Raw genomic sequence first — 13,520 nt, forward strand, 5'->3', positions numbered from 1 at the left:
CGGGGATTTGGACTCGAGCCTCAAATGTCAATATTTTGCTCTGGTTTTTTACCATATACCTGCTCTTTATCATATTTTGTCACATGATAGTTACTTTATATTTTAGTATCTAAAATAACTATATATCTAGTAGCTCTAAGCTCTGTAGAAATGCAAACTTTGCACATTGCTTGATCTTGAGGAGTGTGGGTTTTCTCTGTCATTTTTTATTGAATATATTTCAGAATAAAGTAAAAGTCTGTAATTGTCCTCCTTGACATGAGTGATTTGATAAATGTATATAGTTCCTGAGTGTTATGTCTCTTAACCTGATCGGTGTGTACTTTTGTAGTAATTTTATGAGCGTTTGTAGTTTTTACACTTCTTCCTGAAAGTAACTATTTGTTGATGAAATTTGGAAATTTGTTTTCATTTGATTTTTCTTTTTTTTCCCCAGCATACAGCATGTCTCTGCAATGCCATCATTTCTTTGCTGAAAGTTCCTCTTTCATTTCAGAGATATTTTTTCCAGAAACTGCAGTCTACCAGCATCAAGGTAATATAGGAAGAACAATCAGGTTTAATATAGTTTAATACCTTCTTCTGAAGATTGTAGGGGGCATAGCTCTGCTTCAGGATCTTACCTTTGGTTTAGACAGAACTTATACTCTTCAGTTGTAAGCCTTTCCTCCCTTCAACAAGTGATTTGGGAGTTAAACCCCCTCCTCTCCTTTCTTTCCTCATAGTGCCAAATGCAGTGGGACAGGCATTTGGGTACCTTGAGCTCTGTCCCTGTCTTCAAGAATGAGTTGGGTGCTGTTCATCATAGTAGCCCACAGGGATCTTGAGCTGAGTCCATGTCTGATCAAACTATTTAAACCCAACTTAGAATGAATCAGGTCCAGTAAAACATCACCAGCCCTATCTCCAAAGCACTTTTGTCTACAAATAACAAATTTTGAGAAGCTGGGCAATGAGTAGAGTCAGTATTTTAAAATATTTAAGCCACTCAAAATTCAAAAGCTATTTTGATTCAAAGAATGAAATTGTTGGGAAAGGGGGGAAATTGTCATTTGTAAGAGATTCCCTGGATTATCCCTATCAGTAAATGTTTTCAGTGCACTTTTGCATCCATTTGAATGTTTTTGATTACAAATAATAGAGCATTCCATTTGAAAATGACCTGAATAACAAGGAAAATTGATTATATAGATAAGAAGTCCTAAGGTAAGATGTCTCCAGGGTTCAGTGGCTCAACAACATTATCAGAAAGACCCAATTTCTTCCGTATTTTTATTTAAGCAAGATTTGAGCTTTCTTTAATTAAAGGGTATTTAGGATTCTTAATATGTTTTTAAAGAAAAACTGAGAGGTTAAAAATGTCATTTGGTTTATTTGTGAAAATTGACTTTTATACCATGCTGACTTGATAGCGTATGTAATCCTAGAATTCTAGATTCATTTACATTTGAATTTAGTTTATTTAAAATGACCTTAGACCATAGAGACAGCAGCTGGACATGAAAATTTATATAGTGCATTTCCATACTAGAGTTGGTTCATTGTCAAAGAAATGCCCCACCTCAGAAATTGGGAGAACAGTGCCCTTGCTATTCTCTAATCCTCTGTTTCCCTCAAACAGAACTGGGGCTGGGGGTTTAAAAAAACAAAACAAAACAGTGGTATTTAAAAGGAGGCATTAGGGATAAGGAACCCTTGACTTTAAAGGTACATCTGTCTGGTTGTCCCAGCACGGTCAGGTCATTGCGGGTGTGTGTGTGTGTGTGTCTCTGTGTGTATGTATCTGTGTGTATGTATGTGTGCCTGTGTGTGTACAAGTAATGTTTTAATCTATAATCAACAATTAGCACAGACATGTTTGTTGTAAGGAAGCTTGCTTTTGGTTGTTAGCATTTATTTTAATGTTGGCTTTCCAGCTTGCCCTGTCACCATCCCCCCGGAACCCTGCTGAACCCATTGCTGTCCAGAATAACCAGCAACTGGCGCTGAAGGTAGAGGGAGTGGTCCAGCATGGATCTAAACCAGGACTCTTCCGCAAAATTCAGTCTGTCTGTCTGAATGTTTCTTCCACACTGCAGAGTAAATCTGGACAAGACTACAAGGTAATTTAGAAAAGAGGCAGAGTTGTGATGCAGGTTTTATCAACTCATTGATGGAAGTTTTCCAGTCTTTTTTCATGGTTAAGCAGATTGCAGTTATACCTCCCAAGGGATCAGATGGACATAAGTTAAAAGTACGTATTAGGGTGTAAGGGGGCTGATAAACAACACTTCTCTTTTCCCTGCCCGAACCAGTTGATAGACAAAGCATCCAGGCAGGCAGAGATCAAAATATGAGTGTCACTACTGTTAGAGCTGGGGAGAAACCTAGCTCAGGTGCCTGGCAGCAAGGACTGCCTAGCCTTGTGGCTCTGAATTGAGTTTTCCCACCAGCCTCCGCCAGTATACAGAGAGCCTGCCCCTATAAAACTGGGAGGAGCAGTACCCTGAAGCCCAAAGAAGGGAGAGAGAAGGTGCTTAGCTCCCCAGGCCCAGTCCCCACCCCACAACTTACCAATCAGTAGGATGCACCTTCTCCCCTAGAGACCAGTACTGTTCATCTAATGAAATGTCCCTCCACATGGAGGGAAGCATCAGGAGTGGGGAATAACTTTCTCCCTAACCCCCTGACCCCAAAAGAACACATCTATTTATTTTTCCTTTGTTTTAAGTAAATTTTAGCATGTTCCAAAAAAAGTATACTATATTGGTCTTCCCTGGTGGCGCAGTGGTTGAGAGTCCGCCTGGCGATGCAGGGGACACGGGTTCGTGCCCCGGTCCGGGAAGATCCCACATGCCACGGAGCGGCTGGGCCCGTGAGCCATGGCCGTGGAGCCTGCGCGTCCGGAGCCTGTGCTCCGCAACGGGAGAGGCCACGACAGTGAGAGGCCCGCGTACCGCGGGAAAAAAAAAAAAAAGTATACTATATTGACATACAGTGATCAGATGAAGTAAAATCTTTCGTTAAGGGTTTAACCCTAGAAATTTGCTACTTTGAGAAATCATGAGGTAGGTTAACCAAAATCACGCTTGCTTTGTTAGCCAAAGCTAAGATTCTGAATCTGTGCCTGTGAAACACCAATGTTCCAAATGTAGAATGTTCCTTTCTTTAGACATTTCTTTCTAGTCCCTTGGTGGTTTATTCACAGTAAATGGAACAAGTGAACAAGTGCACAGTTGTATGAACAGAGTTGTTTAAATGTCCAAATTGGTTATGTCTGGGTTTATTTGTGGGCACCCTTGAACTGAGGTCCAGAGCAAGGAAAGGGGTATCAGTAAAGATATAAAATGAGAGCATTTTATTCTCTTTGGTGGTTTTAGGCTAAAAGGCCAAGGGAAGGTCTGGTTTAAGCCATTACTACTTTCCTTACTTTGGTAACTTTCTCTCTCTCTCCGGGGCTCTGTACCCACTCTGAGAAGGCTCAGCCTTCATTCTCTCCCTCTCTTTTGACTTCGAGGGCACAAAGCATGGCACCTTATGTAGCCACTCAGTAGATATTTGGTGAATAATGAAAAAAATCATTTACTGTATTTAGTACAACTCTCTTATGTTTCAGTGATCTCTCTTGTCACAGAAGATCATAAGGAGAACTTACATAGTCAGCTTATCCCTGTCTGCAGCTCTCTGCTCATTTTGAGTTTGAAAGAACAGTAACCATGATTCTCTTTGTCCTTGTATATAGTGATTTTTACTGTTTTTAAAAAAACCATTCAAGTCGAGAAGTACTACTGGTCTTCTCATTGTTGACTTACCTCTCAGGAGGCACTGGTTAAAGTCAAGAAGCTGACGTAATAAGCCAGGTAGTACATGATTGCTTTGTAATGTTACTTGCAGTGAGTTTGCAACTTAAAATGCATCATGCGTTCAGAGTGATCAGGTTGCCTACTAGGCCTATTTCTGGTCCTTTTAAGGAAGTTCTTGTTTGGTGTGCATATTCTTTACAGAAATAAAAATCCTACAGAAGTTGAATGTGCAAACAAAAAACAAAAAAGGACTTATAAATAATTTTAAGATCTTGAATTTGTGGTGACTTCATTTCATTAATGTTACAGATCAGTGTCTCTGGAAAACTGACCTCATGATAACTGCTTATTGAGACACGAAGCTTCAGGGCACATTTATATAATTAATTACACAACAGAAATACACACATAAACATAGAGCAATCTAATCAAATATTCATTCTGATTACCTGTATATGCATTCTTAGAATAAGTGTCTCTCTTGACATACTTCATCTTGGGTACAAGAAGAGATACACCTGCAGGTGTTACTCTGTTCTTTGAAGGACAAAGGTATGAGTATCTAGCTAAATACATAAATGAATTCATAAATCTGTGTTTCATAATATGTTGTACTGCCCATCTGAACAAAACACTGATTTTTAAGTAAGCAACATGCAAGTTCTAAAGTTAATTTGTTAAAGGAGGGAAGAATCACTACATTACTTAAGTAATATAAAATCAGACTAGCTAGGAGGGGAAAAACCATATATTTGCATAGCGTTATGTTCTTTTTTAGTCTTTCAGATTTTAAACTCACTGAAACAGGTGGTTGCATCCAGTTTCTTTAGAATATCTCTTCACAGGTTAAAGAAAGATGGGAATTGGAGTTGGGGTTGGGTGAACAAGGAGAGGGGAGGAGAAATTTCTCTTTTACCCTCTTAGGGTCTCCAGCTAGGCCTAAGATTGAACTGACCTTAAGGCAGATTAACAGGAGAAAAGCATGCCAGTTTTATTAGAATTTTACATATATATGGGAGTCTTCACAGGAGGATGACGACCCGAAAAAGTGACCAGAACAGAAAGCTTAGATACCTTTTAGTCACACAGATGATAAATTCCTGACAAAATGGCAAGACAGAGGGTTTGGGGCTAGGGACAGTAAGTAAAATGACTAGGAGATCTGTTGGGGCATTGGGGGAGACTAGTGGAAGATACGGGTTATTTTCTTAGGTTGGTTCGTACAGATCCATCTCAACATCGATTCCCAGTCTCTGGTGATAGTCTTCTCTTTTTTGGTGCAGGGAGGTTTACCTTTCTCATGGAAAATCTGATTTATGTTTTAGGTAAAAAGGGGCAGGTCAGAGAGCCCTTTCTGTACCTGTTGTTTTTCAAGTGCCTTTAGCTCAAAATAATCGCTATGCCACAGCAGCGTATTTGGGGTGGCATGTTCTGAACTGCTTCCCAAGGCAGAAAGACCTCATCAGAGGGGCTGAGAAAGCTCCTTTTACTCAGGCTCCTTCTAGTGAGGAGGCAGTGTTACCTGATATTAAGAGTACAGGCTCTGGAGTTAGCCAGACTCTTGACTCCAGTCTAGAGTTTTGTTATCAGATGCCAACGTCATCACTCATTAGCTGTATGACCTTGGAGAAGTTACTTAACCTCCCCACCTCAGCTTCCTCGTTCGTGAAACAAGGATAATATTAGTACCTACCTTTTGGTTGTTTGCAAAGATTTAAATACCACTTAAAACAGGTCCTGGCTCACAGCATGCACTCAGGAAACGTTAGCTATTGTTATTTAACGATTTTTTTCATTCCAGATACCCATTGACAATATGACCAATGAGATGGAGCAGAGGGTTGAGCCTCATAATGATTACTTCAGTACTCAATTCCTGTTGAACTTTGCTATCCTTGGCACACACAACATTACAGTGGAATCTTCCGTGAAAGACGCCAACGGCATCGTATGGAAGACTGGTCCCAGAACCACCATATTTGTAAAATCCCTGGAAGACCCTTATTCACAGCAGATTCGCCTGCAGCAGCAGCAAGTCCAGCAGCCGTTACAACAGCAGCAGCAGCGAAATGCCTACACGCGGTTTTAGCCGTGCAACAGAGGCACTACAGACTTTCCAGGAACTGAGCAAATTAGCGAAAATAGTTTGCTTTTTCATATGGATAAAGGTACAAAAGTTAGAATATGGAGTCCGTTTATTCATTGGTTTCTGTGATAGAACATTCTGAAAAAAACATTTCTTTTCTTAAAAATTTACTTGGAGAAATCATTGGGTTCCTAACCAGAAAGATTTTTTTCCCCTTATTTCTTCTTAAACCAAGTCCTTCATCTCCTATTCAGCACTTTCATTGTTTTGCTATTATTACTTTTATTTTTGCTGAGCCTTCTCTTTTTCTTTCAGGAAAAGTCACATATTGGGATCATTGAATTAGTAAATTTGACTGCTTTCCTACCAAAATATATCACTTGCTGCCTGACATAGACCTCTAATTCTGAGCTGGGCCTTTGGAAGTTCTGACCAGTATGTGCCGGGTTTACCCAGGGTAGTAGAAACTGAGTACTCCCATAGTTGGACTTGGAAGTGTCCCCTGAAACATCCAGTGTTGTGGATTATGAGAGCCTGCAGTCTAGCAGAAAGGAAACATCCTGCCGTATTATTTCACCTGTTTACCTATCTATTCTCTGCTAAAGCAATCGTAATTTATTGTTTTAGTGTTTAATTGACCCAAAGAGCAGCTAACAATTACATAGAAAGATTGGAAATTAATAATTTGTTTTTTCTAATATATGTGCAATTTTATGTAATACAGACTTTTTTTATTGTTTCTAAGAATGAAAAAAATCACATTTAATGTTAGGAGGGCAGATCTTTTCCTTTGATTGGTTTAGATTCTTCTTGGCAAGTTAGGTAGTGCTAAACTTGATTGTCTAGAAACAGCAGTCTCTCTATAATACACCCTCAGTTAGTTGGAATGCTCAGGGAATAGAAGTTTTCTCGTTAGCCAGAAAACCCCCTTTTTTTCTATGTCAATACTGGTGGAAAACCATTATAAAATATAATAATAATACACTTTCTTAACACAGTATACTACATGTAATTTAACTGTTCTTTCTTGATTTGGGATTGTTCAGTGCTTCAGGGTCATGATTTCTAGACATCAGGGATCACAGGATTGCAGACACTGATGATATGGGCACTTGGGCTGGAAGTAGCTCCCAAGGTGAAGCGCAGGGCACATTCCCTGGAAGTTTTCTTTTAAAATAAATCTCTCAATTGCTTTGCTCATTTTGCCGTTTTCTCTTTAAAGTCGACATTGACTCAAAGGAGGGATAGAGTTTAAAGGGAAAAAAATGAGTTTGGGGGATTTTTGTGTGTGTGTAATGTGGCCTCCAGGGCTGAAAGTGATTGGCAGGCAACTCGTGTCCCTCTAAGATCTCTTGGCTTCATGAGCTATTGTCCCAGCACAGCACTTCTGCCAGTGGCCAGGGCATTGTCATAAAACGGTGTAGATCTACAGTGTCCACTGTGGTTGATGCCCAGATGTACGCAGTACATGATGTGCACAGGCATGACAACATCTGGGAACATAAGCCTTAGGAAGAATTGCTAGAGAGTAGTGGGGGACGTGTGCAGGACCTCTTGCCCTTCTACCAGGTATGGAAAGAGCTGACCAGAAAGCCTGGGTTCCACTGTAGGCTCCAAAGAGTTAGCCCTGTGACCTGGGCAAGTGTCATCATCTCTGTAGACGGAAGTTTCTTTGTCTGTAAAATGACTGGATTAGACAGGACCTCTTGACTCCAGTCTAGAGTTTTGTTATCTGAAAGACTAAAGACAAAAAAAAAAAAAAGTTCTTTCTTAAATTGAAAAAATCTTTTTCTTTTCTTTTCTTTTAAAGTGGCTATTTTCAGAATGAAATTTTACAATGTTAATTTTAAGTTTCTGGTGCTGTTTCAAGGCAGAATTGTCTGAAAAGAAGCAAATTTTGTAAACCACCAATTCCCCCAGTTCACTTTGAGACCTTCCTGTATTTTATATTCTTAAAAGATAGGCTTTTGATAGCTGTAGTTATAAACTGATTGATTTGGTATATTATAGAGCCCCTGGCACAAATTGGAAAGGAATTATTAAAATAAAAACAAATCCAAACAGTTTGGAGTGAAAAGTAACTCTGTGAAGCAAAAAAGGCTATTTTATTTTAGGATGTCCATTAGATCTGGAATTAGGACACCGATTTTATTTTTGGTATAATATCTACTGCATTTTTGGCATCAACTGTTAAACAGTTATTTGAGGTGGGGGGAAACTGTTTATAATTTCAACAGTACGCTCATGAATGAAAAGGAAAAGAATACTCAAGGAAAGATGCAGAAAAGAAAGATAAACATACTGATTATGAAGTGAACATGTTCCCTGATTTTAGAAATATGAGTAATAAGGGCACTGGCCGATTGATTTAAGAAGACAGGACTGATTTTTCCCAGTATTTAGTGACTTTGCAGTATAACCTGGTGGCTAAAAGCCCAACCTTTGGAGCCACTCTGTCCAGTTCCAAACCCTAACTCTACCTAACTTTGTGGCCTTGGATGAGCTACTTAATCTCTCTATGCCTCAGTTTCCTTATTCCCCAGATCAGGAAGCATAATAGTGCTTCATGGGTTAGGTGTGAGGATTAAGCAAGTTAATACAGAATTGATATATATAAAGCAGTTAGAATTTGCCTCACACATAGTAAGCAGATACACATGAGTGTTTGCTGTTATTATTACCGCTATTATTATCCTCCCTAGTATTATTTTTCACAGTGTTAGATCAATTCTTTTTTTTAATAAGTTATTTTATTTTATTTATTTTATTTTTTTGGCTGTGTTGGGTCTTTGTTGCTGTGTGCAGGCTTTCTCTAGTTGCAGCGAGCGGGGGCTGCTCTTCGTTGTGGTGTGTGGGCTTCTCATTGCAGTGGCTTCTCTTGTTGCAGAGCATGGGCCCTAGAGCATGTGGGCTTCAGTAGTGGCAGCATGTGGGCTCAGTAGTTGCAGCTCACATGCTCTAGAGCGCAGGCTCAGTAGTTGTGGCGCACGGGCTTGGTTGCTCCGCGGCATTTGGGATCTTCCCAGACCAGGGATCGAACCCATGTCCCCTGCATTGGCAGGCGGATTCTTAACCATTGCATGACCAGGGAAGTCCATAGATCAGTTCTTAACCTTAGCATTTTATTTATTCAAAATAAAAGTTACCTTTTCTCTGCTAGTCAACACACATTTAAGCTATCTCCCCTCATATTCATTTTGGGTACATTGATTAAGAACAAAATAGCTTACTGTTGACCTAAACAAAATGGAATTTCTGTCTACTGCAGTGCTGAAATCCTATTTAATTAAAATATTTAAAGAAAAACGTACAAAGAAAATGATGAAAATACTTTCCAAAAGTACTGATTACCTTCAGTGGTAACGGCCATAGTATATTGACTATTTAGAAACTAAAGTACTATTGTAGTCCAACTTAAACTAAGAGATCTTGTGATGCGGCTTTCCAGCTCAAACCCACCAAGGTAGCAGGTAATTTGCAACTGAAGGCTGTCAGTCACTTTTCACATTGAAATATGATTCAGAGAAGAACAAAACAGCCAAACAAGATCTTCAGTCTAGGGTCCCAGAGATGTCAGTTTAAGTTCTATTTATACGACTCACTTGCCATGGATCCTTGGATAGGTCACTTGATCTTTTTGTGCCAATACATGCCAGCAGTATACTGAGAATAAGATGACCCTGCCATCTGGTATACAGAGTATATGCAGAGCTGTCTGACAGAACTTTCTGAGATGATGGAAATGTTCTAAGTCTGTACTATCCAATATAGCCACTAGCCACATAGAGCTGTTGAGTATCTAAAGTAAGCCTAGAGTAACTGAATCGTTTATTACTTTTAATTCAGTTAAACTTAAATAGCCTCATGTGGCTACTGCCTGTAGAACTGGACAGTGCAAGAGTAATAAGTGAAGAAATGAGATTCACTACTACCTTAGGACCTAGATAGTCCTTAAGTAGGTTTCTAGATAAGGTGTCTACACTGGAGTTATTTGATGCACCAAAGCTTTCACGTGGAAGAGTGTGGATGACAAGGAAGGCATCGGGGGTTCGTGTGTTTGCTTTGCTTCAGATAATACAGTACTGTGTTGCTCAACCACCTAGCCCTGTTCTCTCTATAATGTGCCCTTGGATTTAGGTTTTATCAGTCACCAACAGTGAAAGTATGATGGGAGTACTGAGAAGTCCCAAAGTCTGGTGAATTGGCTTAGATTTCCTGCCAACAGCACTCCAGGAGGCTGTGGTCTTCCTTTCCATTTCTTGCCCAGGAACACAAAGACCTTTCCATGGGCTGTGTATTTTATTGGCTTAACTGGCATTAGTCCACTATCCTGTGGTGCCTCCCAGTCTACTCATTCTATGAGCAATTTGATGTTTAATTGTAACAGATTTAAACAGAGGGTAAGTCATGTTTTTTTTCTTAAATAACATACCAAGATCTGGAGTCATTGATTTTCACAGATAATGAAGAATGCGAAATGTAGATTTACTTATTTCAAATCTACTACAGTTACAAAACATTTTTTCAGTCTATATCTTTTCCCTCATCCTCCTGCTTACTTGCTAATCTCTCCCAGAGCAGTTCTCTCCTGCACAGTCCAGTTTGTTGTGCAATAATTGCGTTCTTTGCTTATTATTTAGGTCTAGTTAAAGATTGAGACTTGGTGAAATGAGTTTGGGGATTGTCTTCTTCATAGATCATGAGTACGGGTCTAGCTTTTGTCTAGTGATACTTAGCTGGCAAACTGAGACTAAAAATCTTTTTATTGTTTCCAGATCATTTTTTCTTAATAAAATTATAAATGTGAGATAATACCAAATGAATCAGAACAATCAGGAAGATGAACATCTACCCAGTACCCTCAAAATTCAGATCGTAAGCAGAGAAGAAATACTCTCTACCTTTTGGTTTTCTCGGGAGATTTCGTTTGTGGATTTTGATGAAGCTTATTTGTGGCTTATTTGTATTTTAAAGAAAGAAATTTAAAATAGAAGACTGTGACAAGTAAAATAGAACTGAGTTAGACTGAGGAATTATGAGAAGATACCAATGTTTGCTTTTCCTGTTTCCTAAGATCATGGAAAGTGAAAGTAGGCCGGGCTGCCTCAATTTCTACCACTCCCACCCCCAGCTCCCCCATTGGAAGCAGTGAGGCTAAAGATGCTTTCTGTTTATGTGTCATCTCACACTTAGGAGATGAGCAAAGTGATGGCGACTTGTTAACACTTGTGTCCCCCATCCTTGCTTTCCCCTCCCACCTAGCAAAGGCAGCCGGTCCTGTGATTAGGAGGGTTAGTTCTGAAATCCCCCCAGCCCCTTCTCCCACTTGACAGGAGAAGCAGATGAAAAGGCTACTGTAGAAGTGCAAGTTGGGGAGAGGGGCTTTCCTGACAATGCCGGGCCCTGAACTGGGGTGAGAAATGCAAAAGGAAACTGACAGGGAGACCCCTCAAGCAACTTGCCGTCTCATTTGACAGAAAAGACCTATTTTTAGAGAATGTGGAGAGGGCTTTATAAAAGCTGTTGACAGAGCACAAAAGATGCCATTTCTGAAATTCTAGTAGCACCCCCCTTATATGTAACAGGACAGGCTCTTAGGTAATTAGAAAACTGGCCGTCATGTGGCATTTTCTCCTTTTCCAGCACTTCAAATGCAGTGTCCTTTCCTCCTCAGAGAGCCTCTTTTTGACATAAGCAGAGACAGTTGGGTAGCTACTACTTGGAAGCCAGAGAGGAACAAAAGAGCATTTGGAAAAAAGGTACACTCCTAAAGTGTGAAGTCAGTATTTAGCCTTGAGGAGATAGGAGCTTACACTCAGAATTAAATATTGTCTCCTGTTGCAGAAACTACTGCTTCTGGCCAGGCCGTTGGAGGACACGAACCCCTCAATGTCACGTTTCAAGGTATCAGGGCATTAGGGAGAAGTGACTGTAATCACAGAATCACTTAAGCAAGATCATATCTGTCCTACTTAGTGGTTACAGTGTCCCCCGGGATGCTCAAGAGAGTATTAGCCCTGCCTGGAGTTGTCTCTCTCAGGGAGTAAGCACGTCTGGAATCTCCTTGAGGGCCCTTGGTGCAGGAGGGGGCCCATGCGTCTCCCCCAAGCACCGCCTCCCCCTGCCTCTCTCCCCTGCATGCTGACCAGGTTAGCTGATGGAAAGCACTTTTCCTTCATCCTAAGCACCAAGGTAACTCAGCTGACATCACAGGGCACTGTAGCTCAGTCAGCATTTGTCCATTCGTCTGAGCAGGCGTTTGTGAGCTCAGATTTCTCAGATCTGTGCAAAAGGCACAGCCAACAAGGACACAAACAATGTTGGAAACAGGTGATCTTTTATTCTTCACCAAATGTTGATTGAACACGTACAGGGTACCAGGAACTGGGAATACAGTCATAGACAAGTTCCCTGGGTTCACGGCCATGCCACTGCTTGTTTTTGCACAGGCTGTGGGAAACCCACCCTGGCCTTGATTATGCCAGGGCGGCCTTAGCTTCCTTGGTAGCTGATCATTTTCTCCAGTGAAAGTGGAGAGGAATGTGTTTAGACGGGACCATCCAGATCAGAGTCGCTGCTGTTTCCTGTGTGGCCTTTGGAAAAGCTCTCTCAGCCTGAAAGTCTGCTCCTTTGGTATCTAACCACCTTCCCAGTTCACTAACCCTTTCCTCACATCCCAGCTAAACCCCTCACGGCAGTCTTAACCTCCTGCTTCAATTCTGTGTTTGAGAGTATAGAAAGCTCCCCAAAGCCTTGGTCATAGGGAAATAGCTTTAAGCAGAATGCAGCCTCCCCTGACCCCAGCTACACCACATTGAAAAACCCATCTGCCCCTCCAGACCCAGCAGAAACCCTGGCCCTGATTCCTCCAACCAGACGTGGTGCTCCATCTCCCTCTGAGACCAGTATCAAATCCAGTCTCGTGTATGTTCTGCTGCCTGACTCTTGGGGTTGGCATGAATGTGGACAAATGGTGGCTAAAGTTACCATGTCCTGTTAATGAGAACAAACACCTCTGTCCACTGTCCCACACCCCACGTCAGCCCCCTGGCTGTTCTCCGAGTCTCTATTTACTCTCATAACATCTCTGTGAGCCTTGGCTTCTTTGTCTGTGAAATGGGGCTAATACCTGCCTGTTGAAGAGTTGTGAGGATTAAAGGTAATAATACATGCACAAAGCCGGCTACTGGCGGGCCCACCAAACGTTGCTTGCCTTCCGTGTCAGTGGTGGAGTGGCCAGCGTGGCCTGGTGGCCCAGAGAACCCCGGGGAAAGAAACGTCAGCTTCCTAAAACAGTAATGTTTCAGATCATCTCTGCCTTAAAGATGATGTCCCAGGTTTGAGGACTTCAAGGGACAAAAATTGACAGCTGAGAGGAGGGGGGTGGTGAAGAGGTTATGTTTTCTCTCGCCTCCTAAGTGTGTCTCTGTGTGTGTATGAGATATGTGTCTAGGCAGGGAGAAGAGCTGGCCTACTTTGGAGGATGGGGGACTGTCCTTCACAGTGTTGCCTCCCTCCTGTTGCCACTACCGTCACCCTAGTTCACAGCCTCATTATATCTTCCTGGAATATCACTTTCACTTCCTGTTTTTCCTGCTGCTAGTGTCTGCCTCTTCTGAGTAATCCTTATTCCCACTGCTTCCCAATTCACT

At 41.2% G+C, this 13,520-nt stretch overlaps 1 protein-coding gene across 1 annotated transcript in view; it reads left to right on the forward strand.

The window, feature by feature from the left end:
• INTS7 (integrator complex subunit 7) overlaps positions 1-8,765 on the forward strand; it is a 91,565-nt gene extending 82,800 nt beyond the window's left edge. Inside the window, exons 18-20 of the mRNA XM_059995085.1 lie at positions 437-535; positions 1,917-2,102; positions 5,584-8,765. Coding sequence (XP_059851068.1) covers positions 437-535; positions 1,917-2,102; positions 5,584-5,871 — 573 coding nt within the window. The 3' untranslated portion in view covers positions 5,872-8,765. The remainder of the gene's footprint in view (positions 1-436; positions 536-1,916; positions 2,103-5,583) is intronic.
• The last annotated feature ends 4,755 nt before the right edge of the window (positions 8,766-13,520 follow it).

This window comes from Delphinus delphis, chromosome 1 (genome assembly GCF_949987515.2).
Source record: "Delphinus delphis chromosome 1, mDelDel1.2, whole genome shotgun sequence".
Taxonomy (NCBI): domain Eukaryota; kingdom Metazoa; phylum Chordata; class Mammalia; order Artiodactyla; family Delphinidae; genus Delphinus; species Delphinus delphis.